The following is a 19,903-nucleotide window of genomic DNA, read 5'->3' as shown; positions in this document are numbered from 1 at the left end:
TGGAGGAGGGGTTAGTGCGTCTGCCTCACAATACGAAGGTCCTGAGTAGTCTTGGGTTCAATCCCGGGCTCGGGATCTTTCTGTGTGGAGTTTGCATGTTCTCCCCGTGACTGCGTGGGTTCCCTCCGGGTACTCCGGCTTCCTCCCACCTCCAAAGACATGCACCTGGGAATAGGTTGATTGGCAACACTAAATTGGCCCTAGTGTGTGAATGTGATTGTGAATGTTGTCTGTCTATCTGTGTTGGCCCTGCGATGAGGTGGCGACTTGTCCAGGGTGTACCCCGCCTTCCGCCCGATTGTAGCTGAGATAGGCTCCAGCACCCCCGCGACCCCAAAGGGAATCAGCGGTAGAAAATGGATGGATGGATGGTAATACGTGCCCATTTTACTGGCTTTTGCACTTGCCCCCCAACATGTACCTGGGTGTAATTTTCTTGTTATTTTTCAGTATAAAATGTTAATTTTTTTCACAGCAGTGATTATTAAGCAAGGGGACCAGCCTCTTTTGCTTGAGACAATCCACAACGGTGTCTCCCTTCTTCTAAAAAAAGAGTAATGCCTCAAACACATTAGTAAGCTTGTCTTGTTTCTACGCAACAGAAAAGTGTTGGTGATGCGGTTTAATCAAGTAGCAACAGGGAATTTTCATTTTTTATTTTATTCATTTAGTTTGTCAGCATTGATTAGCTCACGGAACACAAATACAGTTTGAAATCTAGTCACATTTGGATAACGGAGTACAAAAAAGGACCTTAGAGTCTTTTGATAACTATTATGTTGGGTCAATTGCTGTAAAATAAATTTTTCTTTTTTTTTTTCTTCTTTTCTCCATAAAAAATATTCAAATCAATAGAGCAAACAAGTCAAGGGTTGAAAACTCAGTTGTTTTTTTGTTTAGTTTTTAGCTCTCAGCCTGGTTAATTAACTCTTCATTTATATGAAGAGTTTCTGCTGGTGTGTTTTCCTGCTCCTGTCTTAACTAGTGCTCCCCTGAGCTGATATTGAATATTTAGTGTGGGATCACATAGTTGCAAGGGTTGGGCCGAATGGTATTCTTTCAAAATGTCCTATGCTTGTATGACAGAAAGGAATTACCAATACCCCTGTGAAATTGTTGGAAGAGCGTGTTAAGGAGCACTTGTCAAACAATTCAGACATGAGTTAGCAAATATGGTTGCCTAGTTTTCCTAGGCAATCAGCTTTGTTAAGGTTACAGTTTGACTTATTAAAAATTTTCTTTGCAGGCGACTTACTGACAGAGTTCTTCAAGCTATGTGGGAGGAAGGAAACAACAGAAGAGGTTCTTGGAAGAGGACAGGCAGAGGAGGATGGAAAAGGTGTGGTTAATGCTTACTGTTCCATTACTATTCCTAATCCAACTGTCCCTTACCTATTGTAGCGGCGAACAGCTGTCTCGTCAGCTGATGCGCGAGCGCGCAATCGCGGCGGCTTGGCAACCAGCCAAACCCCACTTAATAAAATTATATTTTATCATAGAGCACATCCGCATCCCTATTCACCTAGGCAACCCCAGGTAAGGTGTATATAATTCGGCATTAGTTCAGCCAGTCGGCTTATATGATCAGAGCCGATCTGTTTACGTTCACGCGCAGGTGTAGAGCGGCGCGCTCCCGTCTCATCTGCTGGTGCGCGAGCCCGGTAATTAGACAGCTGTGTCAAATCAAGGAGTACAAAAGACGCCAGCGCAGAGTGGAGAAAGGTTTAGTTCATTACAGATAACCAAGAGTTGTGCCAAAAGTGTACCAAAACCAAAAGCTGAACGGACAGCCGGTAAGATTGCACTTTATTTCTCTTTGTGGGTGTGGCACACCTGTTGCGCTGGTGAGATGGGGAGGTGCGGGGGAGTTGTGTGCATGTAGCGTGCTTAGTCTGGAGGCTAAATACACACAGTGTTTTGTGTAACTGTTGTTTAGTAAGGAAGTGTTGTTATTCTTTGCTTAGTTTGATAAATGTTGGAGCAGTTTGCTTCATCAGGAGGGTGAAGTCGTTTAACTTAAAGTGTTGGATTTAACTGTGTTGGATCATTGGCTGTTAGTGAGGGCATGGAAAAGGGGCATTTTTCTACTAGTTGACAGCGTTTAAGATTGAGTGTTTCACTGCTAAATTAATAATATATTTATATTGGATATGGATTTTAAATATGTATCTGAAATAGGTGGTTAATTGGTTAGGTATTTATGTATTTGCATATTGAGTTTTCTGCTGCATTTATCTATTGTGTTTCTGGTGTTAAATGTATTTTATATGTATCTTGGTGCATTTATGTTGAGACAATTTATTTAAAATCTGTTTTAACTTAAAGGGAAAATATTACCGTAATCAATGTTCTTGCACTTGTTTAATAGTTAAGGGTTTGATAGCCTAATTTATAATTGTAAATTATGGGATTGGTAATTGATTGATTTTTTACAGCATGTTAATCTTGTGGTGTTTTGTCCTTAAAGGTTTTTCACCTACTAAAGGCTACTAATGACAGCTAAAGAAACTAAAGTCTACTAACACTGCTAAAGACTGCTAAAAAGACTAAAGAAGAAAAAAGAAGCTGTTTCTTCGTTTGGAAAAACTATTGCAAACTAAAGGAAAATAAAAGGAAAAAAAGTAACAACGGTCTGGTCTTTTGAGTGAAATCCAGAAGCCACATTCAGCATTGGTGCATCCCTTCAAGTGTGGGATAAGCACAGCGAAAAAAAGCAAAACACTTGACACCTATATATTTGTATTACATAAAGTTTATAGTTGCTACACAACCACTGTGCTATTAGCCTATTTTAGTATGGGAACTACTGTATAACAAGTGAACACACAACTGTTCTGGTATATACACATATATTTTCTTTCTAAATTTTAAAGGAGAAAATCTGTACATTTTCGGGGACGGGAATATCTCGAGATCCACTGTATACTACTGCTCTGAAAGAAACCAAGGGCCTGATTGACTAAAGGTTTAAGTGTACTAATACACTTGCAAACTTGATAGCGCACATGAGGTTTCAATTAGTGCGATAACCTAACCGCAAAAGGCAGTTCCATCAACGCATTTGAGTGACAGACAATTGTTGAGCCTTGCGTCCTTTGACGCCTGGCCAATCAAAAGTCTTTACAGGAAACAGCATGATTGTGTACGCTGTAGTGGAGGCAGCCAGTATGTTTGTAACAAACACGACTTCCACCTTGGAAAACGTTTTGATGGTGACTAACTAGGCCTGGGCCGATAGTCAAAAAGTCAATTAATCAAACGATAATTTGCAGACATCAATAAATTGCTATGTCCGTGTGTGTTGGTTTTCTTTGTCTCCCGCTTCAAACGGAGAGAGAGGTCTCATTCTGTGCATTGCTCTCAGAACCTCAGCACATTTATTTATCAGTAGCATTAAGTGAACGCAGTGAGCCCTCTTTTCAGTCATTCACAATCTTTGTCTTGGTGGGCAGAGGACATCACCGCTCGTTTACACACACTGAATTTACAGAAGTTTACAGTGAGAAGTTCTGCAAAGTAACAAAAATGAAAAGAAAAAAATATGATTACAAAGCCAAATGTTTCGCCTTCAAACAGGAAGGGCAATATGAGCCCATTAACACGGATGAACAAGGCAACAACAAATAAACAACGACCAGTGTAGTTTTTCCAACTGGGAAAAAAAATGCACTTTAAGATTTTCCATATTTATTTTATTGTTTATTTATTTAGGATAACTAGAAGTTATTTACCTTCCAATTACAGTACAACGGTAAATAATTCTAAGTAATGTGAAATCCAAGTTTCATCCTTTTAAACTTGCATTATTATTATATATAATTTTGTTTTATTTTTGTGTGTAAATGTGTATGATTGTTAAATATGTATAATCTGTACTGTTAAACTGGTCACACAAAATGTTTAATGGTTGATGGTTGTTTATATGACCGAAATAAACTTATTTCATTTCATATATTATGATTACATTATAATTAAATTGCTTTGTTTTGGTGTCTGCTGGCTCGTTTTTTGCATGCGATTTTTCATTGGCGATATGTTATTAGCATATATTGTTTACTTAGATATGTTATTACCATATCTCCTATGAAAATATTCTTGCAACATGCATTTTCTTATCGCTGGATCATGCCAGATGGACCATAACACGACAGCGACTCCCATATCGCACCTTCGGAATGCTAAAAATAGGTTCTGTTTTCATTATATTGTCCAGAAAACGTGATCGGTGACACAGATTAGTGAGTTGCTGCAAAATGTTCCATACCTAGTAAAACAACACAGATCGAAACATATACAGTAGGTGTGCAGTAAATGACTGTTTTCATGGTGACACGCAAAACCCTCATTTTAATAGTGCGAACTGCACAGCTTTTGTACTTCTTATCAATTATGCACACAGTCTCAATAGACCCCTCACAACAAACTCACTAAATGATGCGCAATTGTATAATTTTCGCACATTACTCAGCCCGTGTTATTCGAGAGCTCAGTAGATCAGGCCCATAGTGTTCAGTCTCAACTTTAAACAAGGCACTTGTGTCTTGTGTATGTAGACATTTGTCAGTTAAATAAATGCTGTGGCGGCTCATTAATAATCGATGCATGCATGTTAAAATGGTAGTTTAAAATGTATTTTTTTCCCTTCACAGACGGTGATATTAGCTCTGCGTTATCAAAGTTGACAGAACCCGCAGCATCAGTGCCAATCTCCAAACTGTCTGTGTCCAACATGATGCACAATGCTCGAAGGCACATTCAACGCCACAGACTAACTGATGAGTCCCCACTTAGTGCTGAAATTCTTAACTCGATTCTTCAGGTAGGTGTTTTTTTCCCAAACATCCAAGCTAAAAATCAGTAGGCACAAGAATATTTGATGAAATCATGGAAATGAAGACATAAGCAGGTCGGCTGAGCACTTTAACCTGACTAATAACTTGATGGGCTGGATCCTTAACTTTTTAACGAACAGAACCCAGAAAGGTAGGGTCAATGATACTTTGTCTGTCAGGAAAGGTACTTCTACCGGCTCACCACAAGGTTGAGTGTTGTCTCCCCTGTTATTTATTTTGTACACAAACACGTGTCGGAGTTAATATGACAACAGAACAATTATCAAATATGCTGATGATTCAGTAATTCTTAGCCTGCTAAAGGGAGATGAAAGCAGCCACACCCTGTTATTGATGATTTTGTACGTTGGTGTGATGAGTCTTACCTACAGCTCAACTCATCAAAAACAAAAGACATGCTGATCGACTTTAGGACGACAGCCCATGTGAAGGTCATTGAATATGTGCACAAGTATAAATACCTTGGGACTATAAACGATGAACAACTGAAATTTGAAGCAAACTGTGATGCAGTGTGTAAAAAGGCTCACCAACGTTTGTACTGTGTGAGAAAACTGTCTCATTTTAATGTTGACAAGACCATCATGATCATGTTTTACCGTGCTTTTATATAATATGTTTTATCTTTCTCCTTGGTCTCATGGTTCAGTCACCTGTCACTGAAGGACAAGAATTCCCTAAATTAATTTGTTAAAGTGTCAGGTAAATTAATTGGTGAGTCTCAGTTGTCTCCAGCCACCCTCTACAGCAACTAGGTAGTGATGATAGCTTCCTCCATTTTATCTGATGTATCTCACTACCTACACAGCCATTTTCAGCTTCTCCCATCTGGACGGAGGTTTTTAGTCCTAAGAGGGAAAACAAAATAGTACAGATGTAGTTTTGTCCCAGCTGCAGTGCCATCAAAGAACTAAATAAACTGTAGTACCTATTTTTACCTACCGGTATATTTGTTTTAGGGCAATTTATTCTTTTATTATTTATTCTTTTATTATTGTTTTTTAAGGTGTTTTATTCTGGCTTGTCCCAAATCTTATCTGAATGGGATTTGATATGTTTTATCCTTTTTATGGGGAACTTTGACTACATGTACTATTTTGTGATCTTGACAATGTTTGTGATGCTTGTTATGTGGTAGGTCTTTGTATTGCTTATCTAAGATGTTACATTCTCTTTATGTTTAAATGGATGTCATGATCTTGCTGGCTGCAAAAGAAGTTTACCGTCGGGTACTAATAAAGTAACCTAAACTAATAAGGGCTTAAGAAATAACAGGAAAGCACACAAATTCAATGTGCAGAGAGGAGGGTGATATTAGTTATGGTTACGATACTGCATGTTACGGTCCCTGCAGCTGTTGTTTAGGGGGAAATTGACACACTGGACATACTTGGTCAAAGAGTGGTTTAAATCTATTTAACCAATTATAACTTGACAGTAAGGTTTAAGAAAGTAAAACTTTTTGTGGCGGAGCAGCAGTGGGCGAGGTGATCAGCAAGCATCTGGAGTGAGTGACAGCTTTCGGCTCCGCCTCCACGGCTTTATCTCCTAGGCTGCACTCGGCTGTCCAATGAAAATGTAGAAACAATGACTGAAATATTCCAGCAAACACCCCCACCCCAAATGGTGACGGGTGGGTAAAAGAGAGCCACCACACACAGGGAAGGGACGTGCGGTCAACACACATTTTATGATGGATTAAACCATTTAACCTTTTAATTATTTGCACATTTTTAACGATTATCTTTATAAAACCAAATTCCCAAAAGAAGATTGGCAAATGCAATTCAAAACACAACCAGTCAACAATAGCTAAATAGGCAGTAAAGGAATGCCCAGCACACATTGAGCTTTGTGAAGTATTTATGTGATGTGTGAGATTTCCAATATTACATTGTACTGTATACTGAATGGCATGTGAATATTACATTTGAGTGATTTTTGTTGTTGTTTGTTGTTTCAGTATCTTTTTACAGACTCTGCTGTGGCTAAACCATCAAAAAACAAAACTACACCCTCAAATGGCTTTGGAAAGGCCCGGAAAGACGAATATACTGATGTATGTAAATAATATTCAGTTATTCATTCTTAAAAAATTATAGTACAGTGGTTGTATTTGGACACACAAAAATGTATTTTGCAATTTGTTCATCCTGTCTCCAGGACCTTTACATTCAGCTGAAGTCAGCACCAGTTGAAAGTCTGACCTATCGCCTGGCACTGTGCTTGTGTCTAGTCAACTTTCACCATGGTGGGCTACGGTCTGCTGCCTACCTCTGGCAGGAGTTTGTCTTAGAGTTGCGAGACCGATGGGAAAACAATTACCAAATCAATGGGTGGGTATGACACACATGTCACTACCATTCTCAATTAAGAGACAATTTACACCTTGTTAAAGTCACATTTTTCTTTGATGTACGCACCAAATATTAAATGCTTTACCATAAAGCTCAAGTTATGGAAAAAAATGCCAACATGTCACTGCCATATTTATTATTGAAGTCACAAAGTGCATTATTTTTTTTAACATGCCTCAAAACAGCAGCTTGGAATTTGGGACATGCTCTCCCTGAGAGAGCATGAGGAGGTTGAGGTGGGTGGGGTTGGGCGGGGGCTGGGGTTTTGGGTAGGGGGTAGCTGGGGGTGTATATTGTAGCATCCCGGAAGAGTTAGTGCTGCAAGGGGTTCTGGGTATTTGTTCTGTTGTGTTTATGTTGTGTTACGGTGCGGATGTTCTCCCGAAATGTGTTTGTCATTCTTGTTTGGTGTGGGTTCACAGTGTGGCGCATATTTGTAACAGTGTTAAAGTTGTTTATACGGTCACCCTCAGTGTGACCTGTATGGCTGTTGACCAAGTATGCCTTGCATTCACTCGTGTGTGTGAAAAGCCGTAGATATTATGTGACTGGGCCGGCACGCAAAGAAAGTGCCTTTAAGGTTTATTGGCGCTCTGTACTTCTCTCTACGTCCGTGTACACAGCAGCGTTTTAAAAAGTCATACATTTTACTCTTTGAAACCGATACCGATAATTTTGAAACCGATACCGATAATTTCCGATATTACACTTTAAAGCATTTATCGGCCTGGGCGTTCGTAAATAATGGTTTCGCTATATTATAAAACATGTTAAAATTACCCACATTAGCCGCATGAATCTGCACTTTTTCGTTTTTGTTTATTGGGTAAACACGCTAAAACAAAATTGTGTGCTACGGGTAAAAAACAGTCGCAAGAAGACAAAAACAAAAACATTTGAATTGGAGTGTTGTTGTTTTTTTAAATATATTTTTGTCTTGTCTGTTGCTCTACTTTATTATATACAGATTGCCAGAAGAGCCACCCGATCTTCGCTGTTGTCTTCTACATCAGAAGTTTCAGGTACTTTCAAAATAAGGTGTACGAGAATAACACTGAAAACTATGCAAGGAATTCAGGGACAGCGTGGCGCGGTTGGGATAGTGGCCGTGCCAGCAACCTGAGGGTTCCTGGTTCGATCCCCACCTTCTACCAACCTCGTCACGTCCGTTGTGTCCTTGAGCAAGACACTTCACCCTTGCTCCTGATGGGTCGTCGTTAGGGCCTGGCATGGCAGCTCCCGCCATCAGTGTGTGAATGTGTGTGTGAATGAGTGAATGTGGAAATAGTGTCAAAACGTTTTGAGTACCTTGAAGGTAGAAAAGCGCTATACACGTATAACCCATTTAATTCAACAAGATTGTCCATGACGATGTCCTTTCCCACGATCGCCTGTACTTCTGCCCTATGTTCCCCTTAATGTTTCATGTGTATGAGCAAATGCAAAAAACTCTTGAGTATTGTGTGGACCACATGTAAGCAACATTACACATGCACAAGGTGACCACACCAGCATCACACCGGTCCCAAAGCTGACATTATCGCAAGTCAAACGTCCTATTAAAGCAGGGGTGTCCAAACTTTTTACACTGAGGGCCGCACACGGAAAAATTTAAGCATGCGGGGGCCATTTTGATATTTTTCATTTTAAAAACCTTAACAAAATATATGGATTTTTTTTTTTTAACCTTTAGGGCTCCCGGGAACCATAAAGGGTCTCAGTCATTAAAATGTCAAAAATAAGCCAAATTATTTTATTTTATTTTAATGCTTACAGTAAATCTCTATATCAACTTCAGGTTGATATAAAGTTAAAAAAAAAAAAAAAAAAAAGGTTTTATGCCTTTTCTGTCAAAGACAACTTAGTTTTTTATAGTAAAACTGAATTATGCAGTATTTAGTAATTTGAGCCCTAAAAGATCAATAATGCAGGACACCAATGATTTTAATTCTTTAATATTTTTGAGTAATCACAGTGAAAAGTTAAATAAAATCCTACTAAATATATTTGGGATCCAAAAGGTCCCCCACTCATAAAGTGATACATTTTTATTAGTTTTTTTTTTACTTTTTACACTTAAATTACGAGATCAACTTCAGATATATCTGTCGATTTTACGTTTGAACTATTATTTTGTTTGTATTATACTCTTTTGTCAAATAAAACTTTGATGTTTTTTTATGGCAACCACACAATATATGCAATATTTTTTCCACATAAAACATTTTAAAGTGATATTTTTTAAGTAATAATTCATTATAACATAGATTTTTAGTCTTTTTTTTTTTTTTAGCAATGGCAAAAAAAAGAAAAATAAACAAAGACAAAAGAAAAAAAACAGCCTGCATGGCAGCTTTGTGTCCACTCTGCAACTTTTTCTTGTTAGATGTCACCTCATTCCACTTTTTTTTAAATGTTTTTTTAAATTTTTGCAATATTATCAATTTTGCAATTTTTGCAGAATGTGTGGCAGGCCAGTAAACAATTAGCTGCGGGCCGCAAATGGCCCCTGGGCCGCACTTTGGACACCCCTGTTTTAAAGTAATGTAATTGCCATTCTTTTTTTCTAATATACCATATTTTCCATACTGTAAGATGCTACCTTATTCCTAAGCTTTGACTCTTGCGGCTGAAACAAAGGTGCGACTAATCCATGGATTTTTCTTGACTAACGGCTAAATTATCGAATGGATTAAGAAAATAAATCAAACTGTATCAAAATGGTCCACTTTATACAACTGTTCAAACTCAAAGTGTTTATAAAGTACAAGTAAGAATAATTCTGATAAACATTTTGAACCTTATTAAAAAAGGAGAACATTTTATTAATCTCATAAAGGATCAAGAAAGACATCAATTACTTTTCTGTTTTGTTTGATCAGCCGTTTTACTGCTGCGTCACAGGCACCGATTGGAAACAATTAAGGTATGTAGATAAATATTTACACAATCTTTCTATGTAAATATCTAATTTCACAACATACCAGTGCCCCCGTACCGGAAGCGTCTTTACCAAACAAGACGAGTCTAGTTGCCTCAATTCAACCTTTGCAGATTACCAAGGACTGGATGACTGAGACTTTGCCGACATATCTCCATTGATCTGAGATGTATCTTTAATCAGCCATTATTTTCCTGTGGTTTGAAAAGCTTTTCTGTTTTTTAGATGCTGAATTGTTGCATCAAACGGCGGCAGGCCAGAGATAACCTTCGCAAGGCTCCCGAGGGAAGCAAAGGAAGAGATCACCCGAACAGCCGGCAATCCGAGTTGACAGCGACAAATTCATCCAGCGAAACGACCGCCACGCCAGCTGGCAAATCCTGGGATTCTTGGAGTGACAGCGAAGAAGAGTTCTTTGAATGTTTGAGTGATCAGGGGGAGAATGAGTCTCAGCATATTAGGAGTGACAAACACAGCAGTAAAACTAGAGCAGAGGGAAGAATGCACCCCTTCAACAACGTGAGCCTGATTAACTCTTCAGAGCTTCTCTTTATTCCTGTGACACAAGTAAGTATAATTCTTAGTATGTTTTTTTTAATACATTTATAATGACATATTTATCAAACTATTTTTCTTCTTCTACTATTGAGTCAACGTAGAAAGGCTTGCGTCTAAAATAAAGTAGTCAATTTTATATTATATAATGTCCACTTCAGTGGATCTCTGTCAGTGCTGTATATTGTAAACTTAGTGTTATATTAGTTTTTTAACATTTTATTTGTTATTTTCCAATGCAATAATCATATAGCAGTAATCATTACAGCTAAGATTTTGGTGGCCCAAAACCAGATTTAGTTTGTGCCTCCATTTCGGTCTTTAATATTAGTAATGTAACACAGGGGTCCCCAACCTACTTTCCACATGGGACCTGTTTAATGAATGCATTATTTTCATGGACCGGCTTTCCACGTGTGGCAGATAAAAACAGCAAAACAATGAGCATGAAAAATCAACTCACCATAACGCTGAAGTAGTGGGAGCCCTGGGTGTGTTTCTTTGCAAAGACATGGTCTCTGGCACTTTGATGGCATATACTATATACCAGTGTTTTTTAACCGAGCACATTCTAGAATGTAATATATCTGATTTTTCAGCTGTGGTCCCTATAGGCTGCAGTGGTACTTAGGTATATTACGCTTTTCCACCACTTGTGGCAGTAATGAGATTATAAAACAAACAGAAGAAGTCTGGCGCGAATGTCATAGAGAAATTTCTTAAGCGCAAAAAATATGACTAAATTTGGGAAGCTGTATTTTTATTTGCACTTACATTTTGTTGACAGTTTAGTTAAGAATAATTTAGTTTTATTTATTTTAGCACGACATAATACAAATTGTATGTAAATGTATTGTTTATTTGGTAAGTACTTATTTTTCTTATCAGCCTGACCTGAGCCTAATGTTTATTTGTTAAATGAATAATCTTTGTGATTAACACATGCTTTTATATCATTTGACAAGGTAGTAAACTGTAAGTAGGTTAGATATAATTATTGAATATGATCAAAATCAAGAGTAAGATTACTAATTCCGTGTTATTATTGGAGTAGCCGGGCCCCTGTGTAGGGGAAAATTTGGGTCCTGAGGTCAAAAAGGTTAAGAACCACTGCTATATACAATGACCCTGCAGATAGAAATTAGCCTTTGGCTACAATCTGGCACATTAACATTTTATAACTTATTTAATGTGCATTGTCCCATGTACTATAACAAATGGGGACTTCATATCAGGAGTTGTAATGTACATCTTTCTTTAATGTTTCTGTGAGGCCCGGTAGCAAATGCGTCACGGAACGGTACCGGTCCCCGGATTGGTGGTTGGGGACCAACACACTCAGGGGACTATAGCCTAGTGAATATTAAAATACAGTCATCCTTCGCCACATCAAACTTTGATGTTTGCAGCTTGTAAAGGTGACTATGTGGGTGGTATTTCATGCTTAAAGGCATTTATTTGTATTAAAAAAACAACATTTGTTTTCTTCTCTAGCTATAAAGCATTCAATTTATAATTAATAGTTCCTACTTGGCGGAAATGTATTTGCCACGGCCCAAAACATATTAACAACAATAAACAAGGGTTTTATGTATTCGTCTTGGCGACGAGAAGTAGATTTAGCCATGGTATTGTTTTCATAAGAGATACAACAAACAAAATTGGAATTCAAATATGTTTTTAATTAGATATTATATAGATATAGTATTACATTATTATTTAATACATTACGTTTTAAATCACATAATCGATAATTTTCTATAAATAATCATGTAATAATGGTAAGCAAAGACTACATTGACAACTACAATTCAATATGTTTAATAGTCATGTGTTATTGTATGTATGTATATATATATATATATATATATATATATATATATATATATATATATATATATATATATATATATATATATATATATAAATATGTTGTTAGGTCCAAGGGAAAATAAGTGTTGGATATCTTCTACCACTGTAAAGCCAATTCAAAACTGCTATGTTGCTTCGGCATTATTGATAATAAAAACGGTGGAAAACACTATGAAAAAATAAAAAATTGGTTCGACATTATCATTGGTAAAAAGGTTTCGGCTACAATATAAACTTCTAAACCACCATGGTTTTAGAAATACAGCTGTAAATCTGTCACGATGACTGCATTTGAAGCAATGCTTAATTGGCAATTATCTCTGGAATTTTGAATAGCCGCTGCGTCGCTAAGCCAGACTAAAACTTTTACAATGGCCCTGTTGACTCACCGCTGAATAGAAGTTAAGCAGAAGCAGTTTAATTGTATCCATGAGGTAATTCAGTCCATCAAAGTAGAACAAGCAAACACCTGCAGAGCACAATGACTATCAGCTACTGTTAAAAAGTTAAAGTTAAAGTACCAATGATTGTCACACACACACTAGGTGTGGTGAAATGTGTCCTCTGCATTTGACCCATCACCCTTGATCACCCCCTGGGAGGTGAGGGGAGCAGTGGGCAGCAGCGGTGCCGCGCCCGGGAATCATTTTTGGTGATTTAACCCCCAATTCCAACCCTTGATGCTGAGTGCCAAGCAGGGAGGTAATGGGTCCCAATTTTATAGTCTTTGGTATGACTCGGCCGGGGTTTGAACTCACAACCTACCGATCTCAGGGCAGACACTCTAACCACTAGGCCACTGAGTAGGTTTGTGCAAAAGTGACCGGTTGCCATAATTATGTGGTCCCCCCTAGTGGTTGTGGCCCTAAACAACCACATACAGAGTTTATGCCAGGGGAACATTACAATGTACCAATGTTGCGATATTGTTTTCATATTTTATCAGGAACCTGCTCCCATGACCGAGGACTTATTAGAGGAGCAGTCGGAAATACTTGCAAAGCTGGGGACCTCCGCCGAAGGTGCCCAACTTCGTGCTCGGATGCAGAGTGCCTGTCTTCTCTCTGACATGGAGTCTTTTAAGGTCAGACAGGCCTTGTATGCACTACTGTTAGTTTGCTTTGACAATAACTAGCACTTTGAGATTTGTTGTACGACTATTAAGTGCAATGCAATTTAAAACTACTATTATTGTTTTAATTAGGTATGGGTACTGAATTCGGTACTTTTATAGGCACTGACCAAATTCCGTCAGTACTACTGGGTATTGATTCACATAAATTCAAACAGTGCCGTATTTTGATATCTTTGTTGCATGTGATGTCATATCCGGTTGCAGACTTTTCACCTCCCGATTGTAGACTAAACATCAGCTCAAATAAACAATTAATGGACTCAGCAGAACTCCCTCTATGTGATGTTGCAATTTTCAAGACCAACAAAGCAAGTATGCTTGGTAGAAAACACTCAGACGTAAAGTACGGCTTCACTTTTCCAAAACGTGCCATCTTGGATTTGTTATAGACAGGCTACTAGTAGTATCAGCGATTTTACATGGCAATTTCAACGGCTCCAAATGTTGTATTGAAAGCTAAAACTACGATGAATGTTACAATCAAACAGCTGGTGCGTAATAGGCACAATACTTACAGTATAAACACTGTGTATGGCGTAACATAACACATTCAGCTCCCTGGAAAAAGCTACTTCCTCGTTAGACAACATACCATAGATAGCTTACGCAGCACTGCCATCTATTGTCTTGGAAGAGCAACTGCATTGTAAATGAGACTCAAATGTGTAAGAAAACAAAATATAACAACTAAAGTTAAAGTTAAAGTACCAATGATTGTCTCACACACACATTAGGTGTGGTGACATTTGTCCTCTGCATTTGACCCATCCCCTTGCTCACCCCCTGGGAGGTGAGGGGAGCAGTGGGCAGCAGTGGTGGCCGCGCCCGGGAATTATTTTTGGTGATTTAACCCCCAATTCCAACCCTTTATGCTGAGTGCCAAGCATGGAGGTAATGGGTCCCATTTTTACTGGACAGCACACTGATTATAATCAGCTAATTTTTACATTTTCATTAAAAACTTACAATTTTTGTATCAAACAATTGAGATTTATTAACACACACAAAAATTGGTATAGTTGAGTATTGCTTCCTAGGTACCGGTAATTGGTACCATATCTGTTTAAATGTGAACGGTATCTATCCCAAGTAACTACACACTTGTCTTTGTAGTCTTCACCTGGTTGCCTCCACACATGCTTGACATTATCTGAACCAAATACTTGTACTTTAATCTCATAAAACCATAGGGCATCTTTCCAGTAATTAATGTCCAAGCTGTTTGTTTACATGCTTTATTTATTTCTCTTTGCTATTTGGGCTTATTGGACCCTAATTAGAATAAAAACTAAGAATCATCTTTTTATATGATGTACTTAGTCCATAAGTACACAAATGTGTACTTCATGTGTAGTAACATGCTAATTCTTATTTGTACACTTTTTTTTTTTTACCAAATTCCATTGTATGTTATACTCTTCTGACACCATCAGATGGCAGTATAAGTGTCCACATAAGCGGCACATAAGACCCAAATTCAGTAGTGTACACAATTTTAGAAATAACAGCTAAGAGGTGCTGTCCACGCATGTGGCCAACTAAGCCTTTAGTAGTTTAATTTGCATGCCTTCACCAAACTCTTTGCAGGCTTTTTTTTTTTGCATGATCTTTAAGATAGGCTTTTTTCAGCCATGCAGACCCATTTGATGCAGTGTGGGGTGGTATGTTCGGAGCACTGACAGGCTGAACCCAAACCCCTTCAACCTCTGCAGCAATGCTGGCAGCACTCACAAGTCTTTTTCAAACACAACCACTGAGTATGTGAACTAAACTTCCTTGTCAACCATGGCTAGCCCTGTCCTGCGTGTAACAGCTCAATTTCAAGGCATTAGCAATCTTCTCATGGCTTCGTAGGCCATCTTTATGTCGAGCAACAATTATTTTGATCTGTGCTGTTGTATGGTGCATAAACATGGCGATCTAACAACAAAGACGTTGTGGCCAAAGTGACACAACACCTTTCCCATTAACTTGGGGAAACAGTTTGTTTAAACTCAATGTGAATTTTCATAATTGTAATTACATTGTGTCCAATATGATAAAGCTTTTGTCGTTTGTCAGCAAGTTGCATTCATTCATTTTCTGTTGCGCATGCTTTTTCTTTGCATAACATTTTTCATTGTTTATTTGTTTAAAAAAAAAGAAAGAAAATCCTGATATGTTACTTTTGTTCCATAGGCAGCCAACCCAGGTTCCGTTCTTGAGGACTTTGTGCGCTGGTACTCTCCCAGGGATTTCGTGGAGGACGAAGTGGTCAATGAAGAGGGTGAAACGGTGTTGAAAGGCGAGCTCAGTGCGAGGATGAAGATTCCAGGCAACATGTGGGGGGAGACATGGGAGAACGCCAGGGCTGTACCTGCTAATCGCCAGAAAAGGCTTTTTGATGACACCAAAGAAGCAGAAAAGGTCATTTTCAACACTTTCCTGTTCTGACATCCTGAAGAAGGGATCAACCCATCATGTTTTTACGATTTTGCCGTGTCTAAAAAAAGAAAAAAATAGAAAAAAACGGCTGAAGTCAATCACTAGTTTTTAATTCTGTCAAGTGCCTTTTTTAAAAATGATTTTAATTTTAACTGTAGTAATTTTTACTACAATTTGTGGTCTCATACCTGATGATTTGGGCTGCAGAGTTTGTCACCTTCACATAGCTCAGAGGTTCTCAAACTTTTTTCACCAAGTACCACCTCAGAAAATACTTGGCTCTCCAAGTACCCCCATAACGGCCAACATTAAAATACAGTAGCGTACCAGGCCTAAGTACTCATTAAAAACAAGGCAGATGTTTCATTTAATAAGTATATTTAATACTTTTGGCCACTGTAAGGTTACACACAATGCGCAAACATCATCAACAATGATTCTCCGTAAACAGTACATATTTACAAACTTCTTTGGTGTACCATGAGATGCAGCCCATGTACCACACTTTGAGAATTATTAATATAGCTAACTTGACTATTATTTTTCTTCTTATTTTCAACAATAAAAAACAAAAAATTACTCACTATTTAGGACAATAACATTTCCATTTAATTAACAATGGCACTTAAAGGAACCTATGATGATTTTATGTATTTGATACGATTTGGTGTACATTTTCTAAATTTTGCTCCACAGTCACATTTAAAACCCTTTTTTGAGTCTGTCTGCAAGATGTTCCTTTTTGGAGGCATTCCCAGATTGCAAATGAAACCACAACCAAGCCTCTCCAAAAGTATCATAATTAAATTTTTGAAATTGTACGCTTATATATATTTTGAAGTCATCACCTCTATTTATTTTGCCGACACGGTCTAAAATAAACTGCATAAACATTATAAAGATTCACCCGAAATCACAACATTAGATACACCTGCACCCCAGCTTTTTTTTTATGTCACTGCATGTCGCACGTCGGTATTATTATGCACATGCCACGATTAGATGAAAGTAATACTTGATATGATACTTCATTCTACCTTTTTTGGGTTTCCTAATGTCCAAATAAGTATGTCCACCTCGCTGTGATGTCACAATGTAGCCAGACTGCAAAACCCCGTAAATTGAAGTATCCAATACTGCGTGCAAGCTCACGCCAAAATGCATGACCCTCATCATTTGAGGCTTTGGCATTGTTTACCATGAGCAACCAACATTGTAACTATTTATAAATCAGAAAAGACAAAATTCATCATATGCCCCATTTAAGGTAGCAGTGGAATGCAGAGAGTAGAGATAACTCAAGAAGTATTCTAAACAATGAGGGTGGGAGCGAGGGACAGAGGGAAGAACACAGGACTTCCGGGGTTTTGGGAGATCGATCGAGACTGGGCGAGGGAACGCTTCTGTTCTGGATTTGGTCTCACGTTTGTCTTCAAAGCTTTGAGAATAAACCACAAAATACCAACTACTGCCTGGTGATGAATGTAAACTTCGGCTATCTGCCATAAAAAGAATTTGGGAGTGACCAGCAGCTAAAATCCCTGGGAGGAAGAGCTGGTCAACGCAACAGTACTCATGAATGTTCACATCTTGAAAGAAATGAATGAAAGAAATATAAATATTCCTGTTTTACCAAAGTAAAATAGAAACATATTTAGATTTTGACTGGTCTTTCAGGTCTTGCATTATCTGGAACGGCAAAAGCCTGCAGACCTGACTTGCCATCTCCTGCCCTGCATAATACAAGCTGCAATTTTGAAGGTGAAGGAGGAAGGTGAGTACCTCAAAATGATCTTTACATGACGGAACAGAGACGATCGGTTTGTCGAGTGATTTGCAAATTTTGTGTTGCATCCCCCTTAGGCGCCTGGTGGAATGAGGGGTGTACAGCATATCATTTCACATTTATTATTGTTCTTCGCATTGTTTTTTTCATGTAAAAAAAAAAGTTTATTCTGTCTTGTCTAAAGTTTTTCCTCTTTATAAATTATTTTTGCCTTTTTTTAATTCCTTCTCTAACAGCGTCTGTCGACAGCATTCCATCAGTAAAAAAAAACACCCAGAAAGCAACAGTTCAAGCAAGCAAGCTGCTGCAACAACCCAAACCTGACTACAATAACATAAAGGTCAGCAACATGCAAACACAACACAGTCTCTGCTCATTGTTTAACCTGATTTAGGCCTCAGCCTCTGGATTGTTTGTGTTTGCGTTGTCTTTGCAACACCCGTCTTCATATCAGAGCAGGAACAAAATTTAGGGGGACACTATTGGTTGATGTATATACAGTAGTACCTCCACTTGCGTTCCTAATCCCTGAGCACTTACAGTACTGTATTTTCCGGACTATATAGCACATATGATTGATGGGTTCCCACTTCTCTGTGAGCGCTTTGAGTATCTAACAATAGAAAAGCGCGATATAAAATCTAATCTATTATTATTATTATTATTATTATTATTATTATTATATAATATAAGCTACACCCACTAAATTTTAGAAGAAAAGAATAGTGTTCCATATATTAGCCGCACTGGACTATAAGCTGCAGATATATACATTGTGAAATGAGTTATATACACAAAAATAGTTTGTAAATGTTTATTTACATACCTTAATTGTTTCCAAACAGTGTCTGTTACAGACATCATGGACCCTGACTTTACAATACTGAAACAATTCAAAAATAATGCCATTGTAAGTTAATAATACTAACACACTTGTAAATGTGTTAACATATTAGTTAATGGTAACGATGTTACCTTCATTACATTACAATAGCATGTACAAATATGCATGAAAACATTCCTTAGACATCACACATGGGACGGTTAGGTAAGTATCAATTGTTGTAGTTATATTGTAAATCTTACAAACGTTGCTTGGAGTGATTAATCAAGAATCTATATGAGTAGAAACGCTATGGACAGCTAGAGGACGGAATGGCAGTTGCACTTGTGATTGAAAGCTCTAAAGTAAACCAAGGGGGAACTGCAGAACCTGCACTGAGTGAACTCGTCCAAAGATGGCGCCATCGCACAAGCAATAACACACCTTTTCAGTGTTTTTTGCGTGTTTTTTTTATAACTATTTGCATTATGACCGTCAGTGAAGGAAAATCCATAAATTAGCCGCACCGTTTTATAAGCCGCAGGGTTCAAAGCGTAGGAGAAAAGTAGCAGCGGACCCGGAATTTACTTCAAGTACCTTTTGAGTGGAGCACGAGACTCCTCTTGTTTGGATTTTTTAGTTGGCCCACGAGCTGTCAGTCATTGTCACGTTGGCAGGAAGACACCCCTAGAAAACCAATAAATGAGCTTGTGGGCGGTCTGAAGGGTCAAGCTTCAGCCTGAGCCGCCTCGCACCAGTGTTTGACTTGTCTCCATTCAATAGCGTAACAATATTTTTGGACATTGAAAAGGACAGTGGAGAAAAACTCCTTTATGAAAAAGTGCAGGGGACATGTCCCTGCTGTTCCCGCCCCAAATGATGTCAATTTATCAGTTACTGGCTTACTCGCCTGACTTCCCTGCAAGCAGTGAGCATTCAGTCCACACTCAGTGAAGTGTGAATGGTTGTCTATCTCTTACGATTAGATTTAGTGTATTTAAAATGGACAATATATATGTCTATGAATTTTCTCATTACATTACAATACATATCCACAATCATTTGACATGTATATATGGGAGATTATAGCCAATGGCTAATTTCCATCTCCAGTCCATAGGCAAGTTGATATTTAAATTTAAACACATTCACAACAT

General features: G+C 38.1%; 1 protein-coding gene across 1 annotated transcript in view; it reads left to right on the top strand.

Moving 5' to 3' along the window:
* rab3gap1 (RAB3 GTPase activating protein subunit 1) overlaps nt 1–19,903 on the top strand; it is a 50,166-nt gene that overhangs the window by 24,992 nt on the left and 5,271 nt on the right. Inside the window, exons 12-21 of the mRNA XM_062067537.1 lie at nt 1,247–1,339; nt 4,650–4,819; nt 6,817–6,912; nt 7,017–7,189; nt 8,178–8,232; nt 10,377–10,718; nt 13,525–13,662; nt 15,892–16,119; nt 17,815–17,911; nt 18,160–18,263. Coding sequence (XP_061923521.1) covers nt 1,247–1,339; nt 4,650–4,819; nt 6,817–6,912; nt 7,017–7,189; nt 8,178–8,232; nt 10,377–10,718; nt 13,525–13,662; nt 15,892–16,119; nt 17,815–17,911; nt 18,160–18,263 — 1,496 coding nt within the window. The remainder of the gene's footprint in view (nt 1–1,246; nt 1,340–4,649; nt 4,820–6,816; nt 6,913–7,016; nt 7,190–8,177; nt 8,233–10,376; nt 10,719–13,524; nt 13,663–15,891; nt 16,120–17,814; nt 17,912–18,159; nt 18,264–19,903) is intronic.

Source organism: Entelurus aequoreus, linkage group LG13 (genome assembly GCF_033978785.1).
Source record: "Entelurus aequoreus isolate RoL-2023_Sb linkage group LG13, RoL_Eaeq_v1.1, whole genome shotgun sequence".
Taxonomy (NCBI): domain Eukaryota; kingdom Metazoa; phylum Chordata; class Actinopteri; order Syngnathiformes; family Syngnathidae; genus Entelurus; species Entelurus aequoreus.
The sequence above is the reverse complement of the archived record's forward strand: the minus strand, read 5'-3'. Positions and strand labels throughout refer to the sequence as shown.